The sequence below is a fragment of the Agelaius phoeniceus genome, chromosome Z, assembly GCF_051311805.1.
Source record: "Agelaius phoeniceus isolate bAgePho1 chromosome Z, bAgePho1.hap1, whole genome shotgun sequence".
NCBI lineage: Eukaryota > Metazoa > Chordata > Aves > Passeriformes > Icteridae > Agelaius > Agelaius phoeniceus.
This window is the reverse complement of record NC_135303.1, coordinates 50,946,302-50,967,748: the sequence shown is the minus strand read 5'-3', so window position 1 is coordinate 50,967,748 and position 21,447 is coordinate 50,946,302. Positions and strand designations below refer to the sequence as shown.

Below are 21,447 nucleotides of genomic sequence, written 5' to 3'. Positions count from 1 at the left end.
AAGGTACATTGTACATTTTACAGAGACATATTCTACACCTGCCACTTAAAAACACTGACAAGAAATTTCCTATGCAACTAAAAAAGTGAGAGGCTTGACAAGCAGATTTTTTTATCTTGGTTTCTAGTTATACTGAACAGAGAATAACATGGACAAAAATGGACAAAATGAATCGGCCTTGCAAAAGGCCTTGACAAAGCACGTAGGCTCCAGGATAGGCCATAAAGCCTGGTATTTCTGTGTGTGACAGAGCCAATTCTGGTCGATGCCTATATCAAAACTCCACTGTGATCACTATCTATGCATGAGGTAGAATACTCTGATATTTTTCCTCTCTCATATCCAAAGAGAAGTCCTTCTTGGGAAAGTAAAAAAAAAAAACAAGCTTTCTTCCTTTGTTTTATTTCCTTCTATTCTGCACTGTGTAATTTACAAGACATGATATCCAAAAGTATGAATCTGTAAGATCACTACTCATCCAATAGCTAGCAAATAGAAGCCAATACCATGGGAAGGAAGCATCATTACTTACTTGATGCTTATCAGATTACACTGATTCTTGATCAAGCCACGAACAAGATGGCAAGGTAAAAAAAACAACCAAAAACCCGCATATTGAACTCAGCTAGTGCATTCATTCCATTGTCAAAATACCTATTTTATGGAACCAGATCCTTAAACTTTGAGAGTAAGGGAAAACTTACCATGAGAACTTTATCCATGTAGAATTCCCTGCCAGGGCTCCCATCATTGTATTTTGTATCGATGGCAAAACATAAGAAAAGGACATCAACAACCATTTCATAAATGGAAAGGAAGCAGTGAGCAACCAGGAATGCAAAGAGGCAGACAATGATGAGTGGCAGCACCCAGATGGTGTAATCTCGTTGGTAATTCAGCAACATAATGCCAGCCAAACCTGTGCTGCAGACAATCAGGACCTGAAGAAGAAAATGGTAGACAACTCTAATGGCAGAAGCCCTTTGAAATTTTTTGTTTGGTTTGTTTGTGTCAAGGCAGTATGCTTCTTGGTCTGCCAGGGTTAGAACTAGAGGTAACAGATGGTAACAAGAGCTTTACCTCCTGGATTCCCCATTTCCCTGAGGGTAAAAGACATTTAATTCATTTTTCAACAGGTTCAAGTCAATTGTTACACATTCTTCATCACAAAGAGTATTTTTCGGAGAAAATTACGTTTATATTCTGCTCTCATCATTCTAGTGTTATACAATACTTTTGTAAAAAAGAACTTTGTCCTGTCAATTATATAAACCCCACAACCAGATGCCATGCATCGACTAACACGCAGTTGGTTTTTTCACTTGGGATAGAGGCAGAAGTTAGGTATTAGGAGAATGGTATAATTTTCATTTTGCTAGTGGAAACAATTTCCAAGCTTGTTTAATATCTATTTCTTCTCCATACAGGAGAAAGTAGATCAGAGTTCACATGAGGCACTTCATGTAACAGTCTCTACAGAACTATACTATGTGTGAGCCCGTAACAGATATTCCACTGGGTATCAGTCTGGTTTTGACAAAACCAAAAAGACTACATTGGTGGTGCCAATTAACTTTTTGAATATTTCTGAGTGTATTTTTATGAATAGCAACTAAACATAATCATAAAATAGGTCAGCTTTTACAAAAACATCACATTGAACTTCTAGAGGAGATGCTGATAGTGTAGCATTATTTAAGCTGATACTGATTTTTATGTGCACTGTTCATTTGAACATGTCTGTCACCTGAACATTTTTCTAATAATCTGAGATGTCTTTTCAGGGGGTGTTTCCTAACACTTTTCAGATTCCTCAGTAAAATTTGTGATGTAATTTCAGGTTCTCCAAAGCACCTGTATCTCCCCTATGCATTTATTTCTTCTCACAGCTTACTCATTTAATTACTGGATACAAGGTCCAGCCTGCTGAACTTCTGATTTAACAGAAGTAGAGGAATGCAATGAAGAATACAGATCTGTCCAACCAGTGTCCAGATAAGTAATCTGGTATTAATTGTTTCAGTAAATTATGGCACTTCAAAGGACAGAAATAATTCACTGGATTAAAGTATATCTCCATTAGCTGGAAATACAAAAGGCTGACTGATCACAGAAATTATTCTGGTCTCCTTTTAATTCTCAGAGTAGAACTAACTTAGTTGCTTAAACTGGCAGTTCCTCATTGCAGGCTTCTGTACTCTTCCAGTCTGATTTTGTCATAAAAGGTGATCACTACTGTAACAAATTTTCAACATAAACCTAGAGACTCCATACTACACAGAATTTCAAAGAACAACTTCCTTTCCTAAAAATTCTTTGTCTTAACTACAAAATCAAAACCTTAGACTTTCTAATAACTTTTCTCTTGATTCCCTAAAAAATGCAAAAAGTGTCATAAACTTCAGCTATTCCTCTCTAGTCACTTTTACTAAATTTAAGTGGACCATCTGTTTCTGCTCCCTATAGTGGATGGTACCCTCCTAACATGATGCAGCTAGATGTGATAAAGTGCATACTAAGAAACAGGTTTTTAAAGTATTTTGAATTAGAGTTCAAGCCATTGCTAAAGAGAGATTGCTCCTACATAGATCTGTAACAGCTGTATGCAGCAGACATACCTTTCCTAGAAACAGCATAAAATCCCCAACTGTGTTTATGGCAGCCACTCGCAAAGCATTTTCCACTAGGATAACAAAGGCATCCTTTGCTGAGGTGCAGAAATTGGTGCTGTTGATAGCTGTGGCTGTATACGCATTCTGAAAAAAGGAGATTGAAGATTTATGCATAGAATGATCAGGCATTTCAGATGGAGGATGGGGAAGGTGAGGGGGAAGATACAGCTATGAGTAAGACACATTCATCACATGATTTTAATGAACAAAAATTCCCTTGAGAGTTGTTGAATCAAGCAATATGAACCAGCTGACAGAAGATTATATGAGGTAAGGAATTACTATTCTTCTCCTCTCTTGCTCATAATTTATGCATTAACAAGTTTGTTCGAAAAAACTCATTAAACAGAATTTGCAATTCCTCTGCAGGAGGAGGTGAACAGTAGCATAGCTACAGAAATTAAATAGTTCCAAAAAAACCAATCTGGAAATATAAAAGAGTCTGAGTGTCATACAAGTCAACCAAGATTATTTCTAAACACTTAACTAGACTGCATTCAAGGTTAGCGAGGGACAATTTTCAAGGATTACATTGGGATGTTTAAAATGCTTTCTTACAATTTTATTCTCTACATTTCCACCAGTTAAAAAAAATTGACAACAGTGAAAGAGATATTATGTACAAGATATTTATGTATCTGATATTTATTTATGTGATATTTATGGCCCATAAACCCACTTTTACAATGGGTCTTTTACAAGGACCAGCCAGTGTGTTGCAATTTGCAACTCTTTTTGTCCTTTGTAGATGATGATGACAATTTGATGTTTTATATCATTTTTACACTGTGAGAATCTTAAATATTATGCATAGAAAAGCTTAATTCTCTTTTCATAGCAAAAATATTTTGAAACTCATGTAGTAAACCCCATAGATTTAGGAAAAGCACCATGGAGGATATGAACAATAGGAATGCTGAAACAGCAAAAGAAAATTCCTGTTTTTCTGTCCTCCACCCCCTAACCTACCTCTGTAACCCTATAAGGCAATGTCATGTTAACCCCTTACCCATTGGTCAAGCTTGGATCCTTTCCAACCCTATAAAAGAAGCATACTGTACCCCCTTAGAGGAGAAAGAAGAAGAGCAGAGACCCTTCACGGACCTCCCCAAATAAAGCCATCTCTGTGGAACAGCCTGCACCTTCTCCTTCTCCTCTCTCTCCATCTGCTGCAGCCTCAAGCCCAGGGCACCACTACCTAGCAAGCAGAGCTGAAATCCTGAGAGCTTGCAATCACTATAGAGCTGATAATCACCATGCTTGCTGGATGGTAGCCCTGCGGCCTTGGCATGAGCGAGCTAGCTTCGGGCACCCGGTCCCTACCCAGGGACTGAGCTCCTGAGCCCTAGTGCTCTGCTTTATGATAAGGCCAAATAAGAGGCTTTATTAAACTCAGATGTAGTTTGACTGAGTAGACCTAAGGGGGAATGCCTCCACTAAACCACTAAACAAATTGTTATAAAGTTGAGAAACCATGTTCACAAAGATGAATATGGGCTATTTTTTAGTTCTTATTTATATTCCAAAGATCAGTGGAATATATTCCAAAGATCAGTGATTTGCAGTGTAATTTCAGTAATGGAGACAAGACTGAAGTTCTGTCATTCAAATTCAGTTCCAAAGTACAATACACTATGTGTTGGCATCAGATTGCACTCTGGGAATATATATATACTAATATCGGCCCTTACATAAAATGTAAATATGGAAAATCTTACCTGATTTAAATATGTCAGGCACTTTTCTAGACACCAAAGGCAGCAAATGCAGGCTTTAAGCATACAGCGAGCACAAGCATTTTCCTAGAAAAGCACAGAATGTGGGAAAACACAGATAAAGAGTTTTTTATGGAAACTAATATTCCCTTGTGCTTCAGTAACTGATATTCAGCCTGCTAACTTAAGCAATCTGTATCAGTCCCATGGTCCTGTAAAGTCTAAATATTCAGAGAACAATAGGATGGCTTGGGTTGGAAGATACTCCCAACACCACAGGCAAGGACACCTTCCACTAGACCAAGGTGCTCAAAACCTCATCCAGCATTATCCAGAACACTTCCAGGGATGGGATATCCACAACTTCTCTGGGTAACCTGTTCTAGGTTATTGCACCCTTTCCCACAGGGCTGACCTACGCTGTCTTCCTATTCCATTTCCTCACAGTGAAGAATTTCTTGTTACCCCGATCTCTTCCAAAACAAGACTTCCACCCTCCCACACTGACTAAATAAACAGGTAAACATATCAGGCCTTGAGTTTTTATAAGAAAATGGAACCTATTTCTCTTACCTTTCCTTTGAGTTGTGTATGAATATACATAAGAATCATTCGTGGTATCTTCACTAGTGTGATAATGAAAGACCCCTTTGCTACTGTTCCTAGGTGGTAACAAACAAGGCGATTAACAGATGCCAGAATAGGAGTAAATGGTAGATTTCTTTTCTCCCTGTTGAAAAGAGAAAAAAAAATTAAGTAGAATGATCAGTATTTAAGAAGTGCTACAAATTCTCAATAAAATAATGTACAAAAGGAATATATTATCCTCATACTAGCTTTCAGGATATATTGCTCACTCCACCCTGACAATCTGTGTAACTTTACAAATTTGTCTCTAATGCAGGACAAGGATTAGGAATTGGTATGTCATACTGTTGGGGACTGCAATGTTATTGTTTATGGCTTAAGCATTTTTATGAAGAACTTCTGCCTATTATAGCAAAACTTTATAACAAAAGCTGCATGGAAGACCATCACACGCTGAATGAGTCTCCTGACAGAAGCTCTGGACTGCAAGTTGATGGAGATCAGAGAAAGTGACTCAATTCTGGGCTGGGAAAAAAAAATAAAAACACTCACAGGACAGTTGAGCCTCACACCTTTGGGGTGGAGACCACAGCCCCAGGGCTATCAGCTGCCAGACTTGCATAGGCCCTCACACTAAAGGGTGGGGGTGGGAAGGACAGGTTTTGGGTGTGTGGTGAAAAAGCCACTGGTAAGAGGCAGTGAATGCCCATACTCTGTAGGGCAGACCTGCCCAGGGGCAGTCACCTCTTCACCTGGGAAAGCCACATCTACAGGATGTCCACGCGAACGACAGCAGACGGATTGTCATGGCCCATCAAAAGCTGTGGGGACAAGGGGCCCCCAGATGTTGCACTGGAGCACTGCAACATGATGTAACAGATCCCCAGTGTTGCAAGGGACAGTGTCAAACTTGCCCTCTAAGCATTCCTACCCGGCCCAAATATACATGGATCCATTGGATTCTGTACTTTTTGGGGTGCGGGAGACCCTTGGAAGGATGGTATGGTTCTACCTAACCCCTGTCCCTCTCCCTGTTCCCCTCCCTGCTCTTTTTCTACATATTCCTTTCTTTTCTCTTTCTTTCCCTTTGTCTCTTTTACTATTAAATAAAATATATAAACTTTTTTTGGTTTTTTTGGCACCAACATCTAACCTCCTTTGGTTTTAATCAAGTTTTGGAGTATATTTTGAACCTTTCTGTGTTCAATCCATTTTATTCACAAAGACTTAGTTTTCTTTGCTGTTCTCTGTTTAAATTGATTTGTAACACATATGAGTAGTGTGGTGATGCATCCCCTTTTTCCCTTCCCATCTTGGGCTGCGTTACAATCTAAGAAATTCTTGTTAGGCTCCTGTCTTGACAAACAGCACCTAGGCTCAGCTCCACAAACTTATCAGAAACACAGTCTGCTCCCAGGAACTTGTCCTGTCTATCAAGCTCCTGTTTTTAAATGAACAGCCTTGTAAACTTATTTTTTGTGCCCAAATATCAACCTAGGTAGAACAGCCATTTCTGTTACTGACCTTTCAAAGAAAGTTACAGACCTGAATTGTGGACAGGATGGAAAATTACTGACTAAAGCCAATTCTCTTGCAACCCCGTAAACTCCTGGACCACAGTGGGCTATGACCAGCACCTCCTTCTGAGTGGGACCTCTCTGAGCCACTGAGCCAACACTTAAATTTGTGATATTCAGAGGACCAATATCAAATGCTGCTGACAGAGCCTGGGCTGACATCCCACTTCTCAAGCCTCAACCCTTCACCTTTTGAGAAGGTGTAGAGGCATCTGACCTGAGTGCTTCACTGAACTTGAGAGGAATTTTTACGGGTCTATACCTTGTACCTACACATGTGAGTGTGAATGTGCTACAGCAAATGTGAATGTTACACAGAAAGTACTGTGAATGTTACATGGGTAAGTAAATCAGGTCTAAGTAACTGAGTCACTGCTGTGCTCATAGTAAATTCTATACACTCTTTCACTAAATTCATTAAATTACACTATTGATTAAGTGATACTAAGTTTAGGTGCTGTTTAACTGTTTAGGCCTAAACTGTTGGTGAAGTCTGGGGCTAAGAGTGGCAAGATGGCCTACTCTTAACTTTGTGATTCAATAAGAGGGTCTCCCTCATTTCTTTTTATCCTTATCCTTTCTCATCCTTAGCTTTTATCATCCCCAGCTTCCATATAATTTTAGGTTTAGTCTTAGATTAACTGATTTTAGTCCTACTTTTCCTTTTTAAAGTGTGCTTTAATCATCTACTAAGTAGTAGAGTGAATCTTGTCAATGAACTCTGTCACACATTAACTTCTATATTAACCAGCTTTTGCCAATACCTTGGCCAGTGATTCTCCAAGCAACTGGAAACACTCATTGTTTTCAGGCAGCCTTACTAGCAGTTGGCTGCATTACCACTATTAAGAACTGGGAATTCCCTTAAAGTTGCATCAGATGGTGTGCAATTCAAAACCTTCCAAAACAGTAGGAAACTGTGCTAGTACTTTTTTAGTCAGACTACTGATAAACTTGCCTTCTCCTCTCTTGTTCTTTTGGAAATCTTTGTATAGACTTTGGAGTGGATATTACTAATTGATCAGGTAAACTCTTTGCTCAGATTTATTTAATTTCTGATTTAGCTGTTATATCCTCAAGGTACCAAGGGTTGAGCCTTAAAACAAGTTATTTTATGCACTGTAGTTATAATATTTTTAATTTATCAGAAAAATACTCACGTTCACAGTTTCAAGCCATTATTCTTTTCTAACAAGAAACTCATTTATACATCTCTCTCAAAGGATAGCACTAATTAAACATTTAAAGAATGTCTCTTCTTCTTTATTTGAAATAAAAGCATGATAATAAGCATATTAAGAAACATGTGATAACATTCAAAAAATAAAGGATCTCCCCAGCTTGGAAGAGATGAGAATTTCACTCAGAAAAGAAAACAAAAGTAGATTCTTCATTCCATGAAACTAATATCTGCATAATGTAATCCTCAGATGTTAATGATTAAAGTAGGTTTACCCTGTATTTTATTCCAATCAGCTTTTAGGGGAAGACAAATTTTACTCCGTGTTAGGCACAATCACATGAATTGCTTGAGTCTTATGCCCAGGCAAACCAAACACTTCCTCATTTTCAGGGCAAAGTCTGTAATGCAAAACACTTTGAGGCCTGTTATTGCCTGAGTTGAAAGGAATCCATCCGGGTAAAGTGAATGAGCAGTGAACACGTATAAAACATTTCTCCATGGATAACCTCATCTCATTTGATTTGGAAAGCTGTTTATATGCAAAATAATGGGTAAGTGCAAATTAATGCCTTTTCTGTTTTTACAAGTCACTTTTCAAATTACGGTTGTACCTTAAAATGCAAAAAGAAGATAACAGAGAGAAATGAGTATTTACTAACTTAAAATAAAATTGCTGTTATGGAATTATAGGGTATGAATGAAATAAAAATCATTCACCCTCAGGTCATAGGAAATACATAAACTTACAGATGAAGCATACACATTGCTAAGCAATCTATTTCAGTGCAGAGTTATTCTCCTTCCTCTGTATTTTCCTCATTCCGTACTCAATCTAGTTTAATTATTCACAAGATTACAGCCCTGTAACATCTTGTAATAACCTCATAGATGTATTTGATTGGTATAGTGGAGAACTAAATCATTAATAAAATAACAAAACTTTTGACAGCACAATAAATTGATTCCTTGCTTTTGATATTATTTTAAAGAGTAGGGCAGAAAAGAAGTCAAATGTAGTTCAGATAACGGCCTCAATGAAAAAGACAAAGCAATTAAACATTTGTGATCTGAATCATGCACTTGAAAAATACCTGCATACATTATTCAAAAAACTGATACACAATTTAGCTCACAAGTACAGCAATAAAATATGGAGCTTTAACATTTTACATTAATTTCTATATGATCTTGTCAGGATCTATATATAAATGATTAATCTAATAAGATCTTAAGTAATCCTGTGAAGGAAAGATTAATGAAGATTTGTGAAGCACTGTAAATAATTTTAAGGGCACTGTTTTGCAATTAAAATAATAATCAATTGCTTTCATTATTTTTTAACCTCTACTATAGATCTTACCCAGCATTAATTATTTAGCAAAACAGATGACCTTCCAGACTCATCCTACTTTGTAAACAACCACCCATACCTGTAGAATGTGCACAAGTTATAAGGCAAATAATACTTCAAGTCTTATATGTCAAGAATACCATCTATAAATGGCAAAACAGATAGTTCAGGACTTTACATTATTTAAAAAGGGTCAAGGCAATTTAACTGTTCCCCCGCTTGCTCAAAGGACACAAATATTCTCCCCAGAAACCCTGCTGCTCATTATTTCTGCTAAGTCAATGTGTAGGCTACTCATGATAGAGCTATCTAGGTTAACCTTACCTTGTAAAATAGTATGTTACAACAGCCCCTGCTACTGTCATCTGTTGACAGGCCAGGATAAACTCACTGATCCAGATGAGTCCCACTACGTGGTACCACCACATGTATTTTAAAGGACCTGCCATCCGAAATTCAACAAATCCTTCCTCATTTGGGACAGGACTACCTAGAAATGAATGAGGGTAAAAAGCAAAATGATGCTTACATAAACTCATAATGAAGGAAGCATATGGTATTAGCAGCTCATAACCAGTTTCAGCAGAAACCTCTCTAGTTTCTACTCATAGTTTTAAATTTACAATTACCACATTTACAATAAGTATAATGGTATTTGAAAAAAATACACTAAAAAATTCCACAACTAACCACCATCTCATAGCAAAAAATCACATAGTTAAACATAATGGAAGTCTACTTCAGTCATTTCTAATTTGAGTTTGCTGCCTTATCAATATTTTTCATACAGCAGGAATCAGTATCAGCTCCTTACATCTAGATGTCAACATTAACAATCACTTTTGTTTTCCCTATGGTAAGCTCTTGTAGCTTTAAAGCTAGTAGCAGACATATGGAGCAGCCTTAGAAATTCTAAATAAGTCATTTCATACATTCAAAAATGCATCAACTCTTTGTCTAATATAAATATCAATATAATGTACAGAAACTGACAGCATGTCAGAGCTAAGATAAGCTTTATTTCAATGTGTTAATGCACAGTGCGATGTTTCCCCTTACACAACATCTACATGAACAGCTGATGAGATTCAGAAAAACACTGCAAGGAAGTGTGTATAAAGTGCTTACCTTGAAAAGCATTGTTATGACTTAGCACTGACAGCACCTTACCCACATTCTTAGTTATGTTTTTATACTTACATATAAAATGAATGTTTTCTTGTCAATAAGTTAACTATGGAAATAATTCTGATTTTGGTGAACAAGGATTTGGCCTTATTTGCAGAAACAGTTTATTTAACTGATAATAGTGATGATACTGATATAAGCAAAAAAGATAAAATAGTTTTTGCAAAATCAAGGCAGTTTGAAGGGCTCTGTCAGTTAACTATAATATCAAACTACATTCTCCTACAAATTAAGTGCCTGTGCAGTGGTCTGCCTCAGAAAAGGAAGCACAGGGCTGAGACTTTCAGTGGTGACCATTTTCTGCACATAGCACAGCATGCAATGAAAACTAAAAATTCCATCAGTAATGAGAACAGGAACATATGAATTCTATTGCCTCACACCTTTGCTAAGAACTCATGATATGGAAAATATTTATCTTGTATTACTATGAAATAGCCTTGTGACTTGAAACACTGCTACTTTTGGGTCAGTAGCAAACAACATGTTTCAAAATTTTAAGACATTTAATAATGAATGACAGTCTGTTGCCTACAATGTACAGCAAAATAACAGACTGTTTAAAAAGCATCTGCTGTGGTGGTTTTTTTTGCTGAAGTAACTAAGATTTGGACCTATGGGGTTGATTAATTCTAGAAGCTCTTGTCAGACCCTGAATACAAACAAAGATTTCACCTTCTACATACTGAAGAGCAGGCAAGAATTAGCAGTACATTGGCTGCTCTCAGAATACAATACACAAGCAGCAGAAAAATCTCCCTATTGATTCTGGAATAATACTGGACACCTAAGTTACAAACAACTGAAAACTAAAATCACAATATTTACATTGTGGGAGACAGTATTGTGTGCAATGGCCCTTCTCTTACTGTGTATTCATCTGTGTGAGTACAATACTTAGCGACTCCAAGTTTATGCTGTCTTTAACTTAGAAAATTAGAGGGAATTATTTGAAAAATTGCTACAGCAGTTTTATTATTAGCGTCTCATGGTTTGCAGCAAGCCAACTTGCATCAAATCAAAAAGCCAGCCAAACACACAAAGTACCATGCTGGGAATTAAGACTCAAATGCACAATAACCTGAAGGCAGTGAAGCAGACAGGAATAGAAGCACAACAAGTGGGCTTTTTTCTTTGAGATTCCCACAGGCTTTTTCGTCAACTCTGCTACAAATCATACAACAATGAAATGAAAATTATTTAAAGTAAGTGACTGCTTACCTGTAGTACCAAGAAAAAGCAAGACAGTGATCCAGTATGTCCAGAAGAGGATAAGCACAAAGAATGTCCAAAATGGCTGGAAGACTAACAGTGGCAGGTGAATGAAGACCTTGCCAGCCACGTGGAACAAGGCAATGGTGAGAGCTACTCTTTTGCGCATAATTAACATGATCAAGAACAAGATAACCTGGAGGGGGAAGTTTCCAAATCACATTTTAGAGTACTGAAACAGAATCAAGATACTCTTTCACACAGCTAGGATATTCAAACACACTAAATTAACACATACTCTATCTATAAAATCACAAGATCAAAATGTAAAACCTCTATCAGCTTCTTCTGGTAATAAATTATTTTCCAAATTATACTTTTGGTGAATTCCATTCTCATAAGTATGTATTTGGAATCATCATAGCTTTAGGCTGATGAGACAAGACCAGGTTCTATCCTCAATTATGTTTTACAAAGCAGTGAAATCAGCCAGTTTTAACTTTTAATTACCTTTAAGAAAGGTAATTCAAAATTTATATCTGACCATGGCGTGGTGGTCTTATAGGATGTACGTATATATGTGTATAATATAGGAGTGAGAATCTAGGAGAGGGAACAGAGAGGAACTTTTGGATTAGGATGTGAAGAAACAAGAACAGAAGAGGGAGTCTACAATTCCTGTGAAGTTAGTCAAACATTGTCAGTTTCTGATAGTAAATTCAGTGACTGAAATTAACAGCAAGGCCAAAGAAGATAAATTGGTTAAAATGGTGTTAGTATTTCAATTCATAATGATTTAAGAACAACTTCTTTCAGAAGTAGGCTAAGGACTTTTAAATACACTGAAATGACTAAGTACCTCTGAACTGAGAACCTAAGAAAAATCTCTTTGGATTGGCAGTCCAGTATCATACCTATTCTTGGAAGTCCCTGTGGATATTTTACAGTAGATGAAAGTAGCTGCAGGCTTAGAAAGTCTCTCCTGACTTAAAATCAGATAATAGAGAACAGCTCCTAGAAAGTCTCCCCTGACTCATAATCAGGTGTTAGAGAACAATTCCTAAAAGTTAAAAAAATAACACAATGAAAGAAAATCACTTCAACAGAAATTGTGGCAGAAATAAACTGTTCCAAAATGTGTGCAATACAATGCTTTCACCTGAATAAAAAATAGAGATTAACAGGAAGACAAGAGCAGAAAATAATACCATCATTAGCAAAGCATACCGTGAAGACTGTAGCTGCAATGGCATAGATCAAGAGAGCCTGAAGATTGTCTTTGGCTATTTGGGTCTCAAGAGCACCAGCAGACATTCGTTGTTTAGCATAGAGCCACCACAGGACTCCAGTACCACCTATGTTTTAGTGAGAAAACAAGAAGGATAAATAAATTAATCCTCTGTGTGATATATACCACCTAGTCCCAGAGAAATAAAGCAGTTCTTTCCTTTTAAGTCTAGTCTGGTACTGAATACTCAGAAGCACTGATGCTCAACCCAACAGGAACTTGAGAGGAGGGAGAAGTACCTAGTTCTCCCCTGTTGCCTTCTTCTCAAGTGAATATATTCTTTTCACAGTCTCACCATACTATGACCACCTAAGAGACTTGCAGAACCTTGACTCTGTGTTTTAGGGTAAATTGCATTGAAGAACTACTTCATGGAAAGCCCTAACAGTGAACAGCACAGCTCCAACTAGACAGGTAATAAAAGAACAAAAGGAAGAATAAATAGTTCTGTGGTAGGCTGTATGTATGAATGTATGGGTGTGTGCAATAATGCAGGGAGTAAGAATTTAGGAGGAAAAACAGAGACAGACCTTTCGATTAGGATGTGAAATAACAACAAAACAAGGAGTCTACTGTTCCTGGGAAGACTATAAACAACAAGCATCAGCCTGATGCTGGAAACAGCACCTTAATGATATGTAGCTAAACATGCCTCAGACAATGTCTTGGACACTAGAAAAAAACATTAGTAAAAGGCACAGGAGGCAAATACAATGTGAGGTATTATCTTCTCACCCCTGTTATGTTAATCCTAGCCTTATGGCCAGAAAAAAATTCTCCTATTCTAGCTGCCTTTCCAAGGTAGAACTTTGCTTGAACACAGATCTCCAGCCCCTCAGGGAGATAACCTCTCCTCTCTGGTACATTTCTTTTCTCTTATAATTGTCCTTCTCTGTTCTGCTGGTATTTCTGAATCAAATGCATAAAGCTGAGTAGGGAGGTTGGACCAGATGAGCCTCTGTGGTCCCTTCCAACCTCACCCATTCTGTGATTCTGTGATTGCCATGCTTTTGCTGGTCATACTTTGTTTAGGTCTAAAATGAAGAATGCTCTTTTGACACCTACTAAACAAAAAGTCAAGACAGAAGAAGCAGTATGTGTCATAAAAGATGGGGTTTTATTCAATCCATTATTATAATGGATGAAACTTTTTAGAACCTAGTAAGAGATGCCAGTAAGATAAGTTATTCAACTGTTTCACTCAACATGGTTGCTCAGCTACTAAAGAGAATATAAATGAAAAAAAACCTCCATATTTTTCCTTTTCCCTGGTCATAGATTGTGAGGCCATTAATCAGAAAACCAAAGTGATCCTGAAAAAATATAGATGGTCTGCTGATTTTTTCCATCCATTGCAGTCTTGAATTACGAGAATTAAATCATTAGTGCTTCCTAATGTGATTATTCTATTTTTTTCTTTCTATGCAGTCATCTGCCCAGACATTTTGGCTTAGCTACTCAGTAATAAGTGTAGAAAACTTTTGTTTTATGAGTTTAAAAGCTAGTGTGACAAAATAAGGCTATTTTCACACAAGTTACATCATTTTGGAAGAGACAACCTTTGTTCATTTCCAAGATAGCTTGACTGGTGGCATTTCACATATGATCTGGGTCATGCAGGTGTTCCTGAGTCATATAGAAATACAATAATTTAATTAGAATTGCTGGAGAAGCACCTTTACTTCCTCTCTTCAAGAACAGATCTTAAAGAGCTACTCAAAGAACTGAAGGGCTGATGAACATGTCAGAGTTGTAAATATATTCAGCTGCATGAGCAAGAGTTGCCCTTTGATTTCTTCATGCACCAGCTGAGGCATGGGAGTACCACCAGACACACCCAGGCTTAGCTGCCTTGCTGACCTGTTTGGAAGGCAGGTAAAGAAGTAGGCAACATTTAGGGTTGCGCTACAAGTGCTGTGAGGAATCTCCTGCACTGTCACCTGTGGGCTCTAGTGAGCTAGGCTGACATGAAGACTGACTGCCAAGCAGGGTGTGCAAATATCCAAGGAGCAATGTACTCTCTTAGAGAGATCTGCAATTACTAAGGTGGCATTTTGAATGTGCATCTGGAAAGGGACCCAAAAAAAAGGCTGAAGGGAAAGGCATGATCCAAGATGTGTGTGGATTGTAGCCGGGCTGAGGAAATGGAGCACAAGGATTAGAACTGGGCCCTCAAAGTGGGAAACAAACAAGACTTACCAAGCGATCCCAGAATGACAAGAATTGTTAAAATCCAGACAAGTACTCTTGAAATGTACCTTATTATAACCATCAAAATCATGGACAACACTGCAAAAGAAGACAAATAAAATAAGCAGACTATTTACTTCGAGTATATATAGCCTTCCTAATTTTCCCACTGTACTAAGGGAACTGTCTTCCAATAGAATTTTTACAGCAGATTTCTTTTTTGAGGCTTACAAACTCACCGAATAGATAGTTAAGAAAATTAGGCACCTCTACAACTTCTGCTTTGATAATGTTGATTAAAACAAAGAGAGCATAAATACATTTACACGGTACATCAAACACAAGACATAATGCATGCATACAGACAGAGATGTACTTGGACAATGACCAAACAGATAGCAAGGCATGACAGTACTTTGAGTCTGGTAACATGAGCACACCTCCTGAGGACCAGGGCAGAGTCTGTACTCAAATACACATGTCAAACCAGTGCAGTTAATATGATATCTGTGTATTCTGAAATGTCATGCCAGTCATAAGTAAAAAACTATACAGCAGCTAAGGCTAAGTGAGTAGTGTGTACAAGTACATATTTGTATTTTAACATACACATGTTTGTGTTCAGCAGTTACATGCAAGTCACTGGAATCTGGCTTTTTGAATCACAGTCTAACCCACTGTTTTAAAACAAAAAATTTCTGTTTAACTACAAAATTAAAAAAACTATTTTTAAATTAACTATATGTAAATTCTGTACTAACTTCTGACTCTAACTGAACAGTAGGACTGTGAATCAGCCACTAGCTTTCAGATTTCGAATAGTTTTCTACCATTATTACCAAATACTGAAGTTGTCAAGATGTAAAAATAAACAGCTTTCAAGCTACAGTTGAAAAAAATACACAGTGGTCTTTTGTGTGTATGTAGAGGGAGTTAATCGTATCTAGCATCCTCTTCTTTTTCCTTTCCTTTTCCCTTCCTTCTCCCCCACCCTTTTTTTTAACCACAAAAGGAAACTGAAAACAAAGGATCCCTATATCTGATACAGCTTTGCAGTGTTTCTTTCTAAGTAATACACCCTCATATGCATAGCTAATATCATGATACTCCCATTTTAGGATTTCAGATTTTATACTTTGTATGAGTAAAATAGACTCGCTAGGAAAGCAATTTATGTCGGTGGGCAACATTCCACCTCAAACAAGATGACTTTGTTAAAGCAGCTCTTCAGTGCAGCGCAAAGTGTCCCTTGATAGGCTAGAGGCATCTCGCAGCTATAGAAAAAATTCAGCACCTCTGTACTGTTGGGAATTTCCAGCTCTTCAGAAAAGGCTGAGATTTTCAAAGACCTGAAGCTTTTAATTTTGAAGGAAGGGGAAGAAGGAGGTAACATACAGTGCAACAAATGGGCACCTGATTTTCTTGTTTTCACTCTTAAAGTTCTCATATCTTTGTGCAAGTATGTTAAATGAAACAAATTAAATCCCCTACATCCAACCAGAGTGTACTACTTTGCATTTCTCAACCTGTCCTTTTGATTTGGAAAGGGTTTATTTGGACTTGAGTTGGTAGAAGATGACTACTACAAATGGGAAAGGGGAATACTATAAAAAAATTAAGAAAAGACGGATGTTCTCTTAACTATATCAAAATTAATGTTGGCTAATTAACAGCCACGCATCCTCTATCTCATAGAAACAAGAGAAACAAAACCAGTATATTACTTATGAATAAGTTACCCAGCTCCCAAATAAAATTTTTAAAAAGCATTCTGAATAATTTTCTAAGGGATTGTTGCTATTATACAGGGTTTTTGCTCATAATGTGGTTAGAGTGTGTTAGCAACCTCCTAATGGAGTACACTAAGAAATAGCTAGTAATGAGAAAAACAATTACCTAGTGATAACAAGCAAAGTCCCATTATAATCTCTTTGCTGGTCATAACTCCACTAATCAGCCTGTGTAAGACACTACTGTCACTGACAAAGGTGATCAGGGCCTCTGCAAACTTGGCATAGCAGGAAATGTTCACAGGAGCACAGCGATGGAAGAATGGAATAGGTGCACTGGTGACACAAGAAAAAAAAATCAGAAAAAAAAATTACTCCTACTTAATATAAATGCCACATCAACACACAAATGAAAGGTGAATAGATGCAATCATTCTACCCTTATAACATCATAACCAGAAACCATGTGTTGAATGCACAAGTGCTGCTGAAATGAGGATGATCATAATGAAAAGTGATGCAGTTCTTACAAACAACCCTATGAGACTGGAATGTACATTTCAATAGGATATTATTACCCTCCCACCCTTAAATGACAAGGCGCAGAAAGTATATGTTCCTACTTCCACTTAAATGTCTTTCTTTCAAGTGTCAGCTGGTGAACCAGCAGCTGAAACAATGCCTTTCACTCATTTTAAAATGGAATACTGGTCCATACTTGCAGCAAAAGAAATTGCAGAATAACAATACTCTTCTTGAGAGTATATATTTTGTAGTAAAGGACATCAGCATTCACAACTGCTGCCAAGCAAAATGAATGCATTTATTCTTAGTCTTTCCCCATACTAAGCTAGTTCTTGTACTGAATATTACAATCACAGTGTTTATATTCATTAACTTTGTTAGAACTATGCAAAACATGCCAGGATGCCTCTATTGTTTTGAACTGTTTTGGAAAGGCCCTCACAAAAAACTATTAAGACTATGCACTAAACTTTGCAGAATGCTATGAAAAACCTGCTATCAAGAGAAAGACACAAGAGAGCAAAAACTTTCCTTTAAAAGTGGGTAATTTTGTTTTCTAAATGTCTCCCATTTAGTAGCCATCTGCCTTGGTCATAAACTATGTCAGATCTCAAAGTAGCCTATTACATCATTTGATCAATTCCCAATTACATTTCAGACATGAATTACATGTTCCTTCCTGTAATTGGATCCAATGAAAAAAAAATCTTTTCTATTGTTTTACCTGCCCAATCTTCCTTACTTGAAAAATTTTGGGACTATACCAGCAATGAATATAATCTTCTGCAGTTTCTCCATTTCAGCAATGACCTTTAAATCAACCATTTTCTGTCCTCAAGAACTATTTTTAAAGCTATGTCTTTCCAAAATTCTAGCCACCATTTTAAACACATAGTGAATAAACCAGCTGCCTTAGGCACATATTTCCCATCCATTGTTTTTCTGGGGAAAAAGGATGACACACTGAAAATCATTAAAGTGTAACTATTCTGTAAGGAAATTGGGAGAAATTATGATCACCTGCCATTTCTAGGTAATTAATTAGTTAATCCTAGGTTTTTGTTTAAAGTCACTGATGATTGCAAATTTTATAGGATTACTGTGCTGAGTAGGTAAACACATTTGGAGATGCTCATATTGATGGTCTTCTTTTGGGTAGGAATGAATACAGCAGTTAAGCACAGCAAAGTAATTGTGCATTAGTCACAGTTATTAAAAAACAAACCCATAATGATGGCTGCCCTACTTAAAAGGCAGCCCATGTATCCTCTTAGCTTCTTAAAACATAACCTATTTTGGAATATGGCTGTTTATTATATGCCATAGTAGTGAAAAAGACTGACATTTGAGAGGTTTATTTAATTGTTAACTGCAACAACTTTTCAGAAAACTTAGAGCATTTGTAAGTTGTCGCTACCAGCAACAAAGCCCAAATTTTGAGGTGGGAGTAGGCAAAATAATGTTATTTGTGCATCCAAATACAAAAATATTCACTTTGAAAAGGGAACTAATGGGATTAAAGTATTCTTCCAAAATATATCCCAATGAAAGAAAACATGCTTTTTGCATCAGAGTTTATATTAGTCATCTAATATCTCTTAACCTAAAGCAATTTCACTATTTTAAGTTAACTATTTTCACGTGCAGTAATTAATTGCTAAGTTTGTTTTAATTAATTAAAAAAATAGGTTAGTAGTTCTTACAAGCTTTCTTGAGTAAATGGGACTCCTGAGAATCCACTTTTGAGTTCTGCTTCTGCTCCAGTGGTTCTGACTGAATGAGTAGGTGAGGTAAAGTGCCCCAGTAAAAAACACAATAATAGATCTATTCTCTATGACCTGTGCTATTTTATATGAACTCTTGATTATATCTTGGTATATTACCTACTGAAAAGGAAATATTTCTAAGAATAACAACATGATGCTTAATCATAAACAAGAACGAACAGAGTTGAAGCCAGTAGATGATGGTCTCAGCAGCTGTACTTTTAAAGCATTCAAATGAAGTCAGGAGATTAGATTGCAAGTATTAGATTGCAAAGAATTTTTTCCTCTTGCTATTACCCCTGTGTATGTACAGGGGTAGTACAGCAACCTGTGCGAGAGGAGGGGGATTCCAATTGGAATAACACTGCTAGCTGCTCTTTATAACCTCTACAGGGCAATCCCTTGGCACAGCTCAGCACAGCTGATTTATAGATAAATGCTGCAGGGAACTGGACAAGTTTTCCTCCAGGGTCCTCATTCTGCAGTCATGTCTACAGAAGCTGATCTAGGCTGGGTGTGGAAGAAATACATATTGCTGACTGCACTGCTAGACTGTACTACTCTGTCAAAGTTGGACATAATACCTTGAAGATGGATGGTAAGAGTCCATTGACAGCCTCAGCTGAAGGCTGTGAAGAAGCCTGGTCATCAAACAGAAAACATCAAGGGACAATCTTCATATGCTACCCATCACCATATGCTACCTCCATCCCATGGAACTAATGGGAATCAGAGGGTTCATAAGCCTTGACAGATTGCACTGGTTTCAGCTGGGGTAGGGTTAGTTTCCTTCACAGTGGCTGGTATGGAGCTTGTTTTGGATTTGTGTTGAACACAGGGTTGATAATGGAGAGATATTTTTGTTATTGCTGAGCAGGGCTTACACACAGCCAAGGCCTTTTGTGCTTTTTCACTGTGATGCTAGCAAGGACATTGTGAGTGTATGGGAGGCTGGGAGGAGACACAGCCAGGACAGGTGACCCAAACTGACCAAAGGGATATTCCAAACATCCAAACATGGCATCATCTGTAGAATATAAACAGGGGGAAAGAAGAGGAAGTTTTGAAATGATGGTTTGTCTTCCCAAATAACCGTTGCATGTGATGGGGCCCTGCTCTCCTGGAATGGCTGAACACCTGCCTGCCCATGGGAAGTGATTAATTAATTCATTGTTTTGCTTTGCTTGTGTGTGCAGCTTTCCTTCCCTTATTAAACCATCTTTATATCAACCCACAAGCTTTTTACCTTTTACCCTTCCAGTTCTCTCTCCCCAGTCCTGCTCATGGGGAAATGAGCAAGTGTCTATGGGGGTCTGGGTTGCTGGATGGCGTTAAACCATGACACAGATCAAATGTGACTGTTAGGTAAGTTCTTCCTGAATACCTCAGTCTATAAGATGTTGGGTTTTCATTTGATTGTCTCAACAGGATTAGACTTCTCCTTCAAATTACACTTACTCAAATAATTTAACTATAAAAACCTGAAAACCAGTTGTTTACAGATACAATGTTGGCCTTTTTTGCCTTAGGGCATTAAGTTCATACTTTTCAAGCTCAAAAATGCTCAAATGTATCCATATCAAAAAGGGAAAATACTACACCTACACAATAGTTTATTTAAAATAACATGAGGTCATTTTTATGAGGAATTTACATAACATCATTAGAGCTCTGATACATTATTCTATCCTGTTTTCTTACTAAGCTATATTTATTGAGACTGAATGATGTTAGAACACACTATGAGAAGTCAATATAATTCTGGCAAAAATTAGAACTAACAAGCCTTTTCAGTATGCAAGCTGGCACTGAACTTTTCATTTGTTTTTGTATTATGGCAGTAACAGCTGGCTAGCTGGAATATAAATCTATATTGGGAAATTTTTTAAAAAAGCTAATATTCCAGCTGCCACTATTTGTCACTATAATATTAAAAAAAAAATGATTCAGTGGAGAGGCTACCACGTATACAAGAAAGACTTGAAATCAGAGTTTGTAGAACTTGTTTGTAGAACAAGTTTGTTAGAACAAATATAGAACAAGTTTGTTAGTACAAAAAATGTAACAGAAAACTATGCATAAGGAAAGACTCTGCAGTTATCACTCACTACTGAGTATATGTGAGAAGCTAAATTTTGAGAAAACACAACATGGTTCTTCTTGAGTTAGTGCAATTACTGACATAAGGCTGCAAACAACACTAACACATCACTTCTTTCCTCAGCAATGCTCATCTCCGCAGGTCTAGGCAGCACAGCTACAAGAGTTCATGAAGCTATGAACTTTCCAATCCTATTTCACAAACAGCAGTCTAATGTAACACTTAAAAAAATAAACCTCAAAATGATCTATTAATAAAATACAGCCCTCTTTTTGGTATTGAACTATCCTTATATTGGTTATTTGCAGACTGAAAGAGTAAAAACTGAAGCAATTTACATCTGACTGAGGTAAGGTATAAG

General features: G+C 37.2%; 1 protein-coding gene across 2 annotated transcripts in view; it reads right to left on the bottom strand.

Moving 5' to 3' along the window:
* The window catches only part of SLC44A1 (solute carrier family 44 member 1), a 69,239-nt gene that overhangs the window by 5,749 nt on the left and 42,043 nt on the right, over positions 1-21,447 (bottom strand). For both annotated transcript variants that reach the window (XM_077171210.1, XM_054652302.2), the window contains exons 6-14: positions 16,861-17,030; positions 14,974-15,063; positions 12,714-12,841; positions 11,496-11,682; positions 9,411-9,576; positions 4,961-5,117; positions 4,391-4,474; positions 2,619-2,756; positions 705-941 (exon numbers count right to left, since the gene is read on the bottom strand). In XM_077171210.1, the coding sequence (XP_077027325.1) occupies positions 705-941; positions 2,619-2,756; positions 4,391-4,474; positions 4,961-5,117; positions 9,411-9,576; positions 11,496-11,682; positions 12,714-12,841; positions 14,974-15,063; positions 16,861-17,030 (1,357 nt within the window). The remainder of the gene's footprint in view (positions 1-704; positions 942-2,618; positions 2,757-4,390; positions 4,475-4,960; positions 5,118-9,410; positions 9,577-11,495; positions 11,683-12,713; positions 12,842-14,973; positions 15,064-16,860; positions 17,031-21,447) is intronic.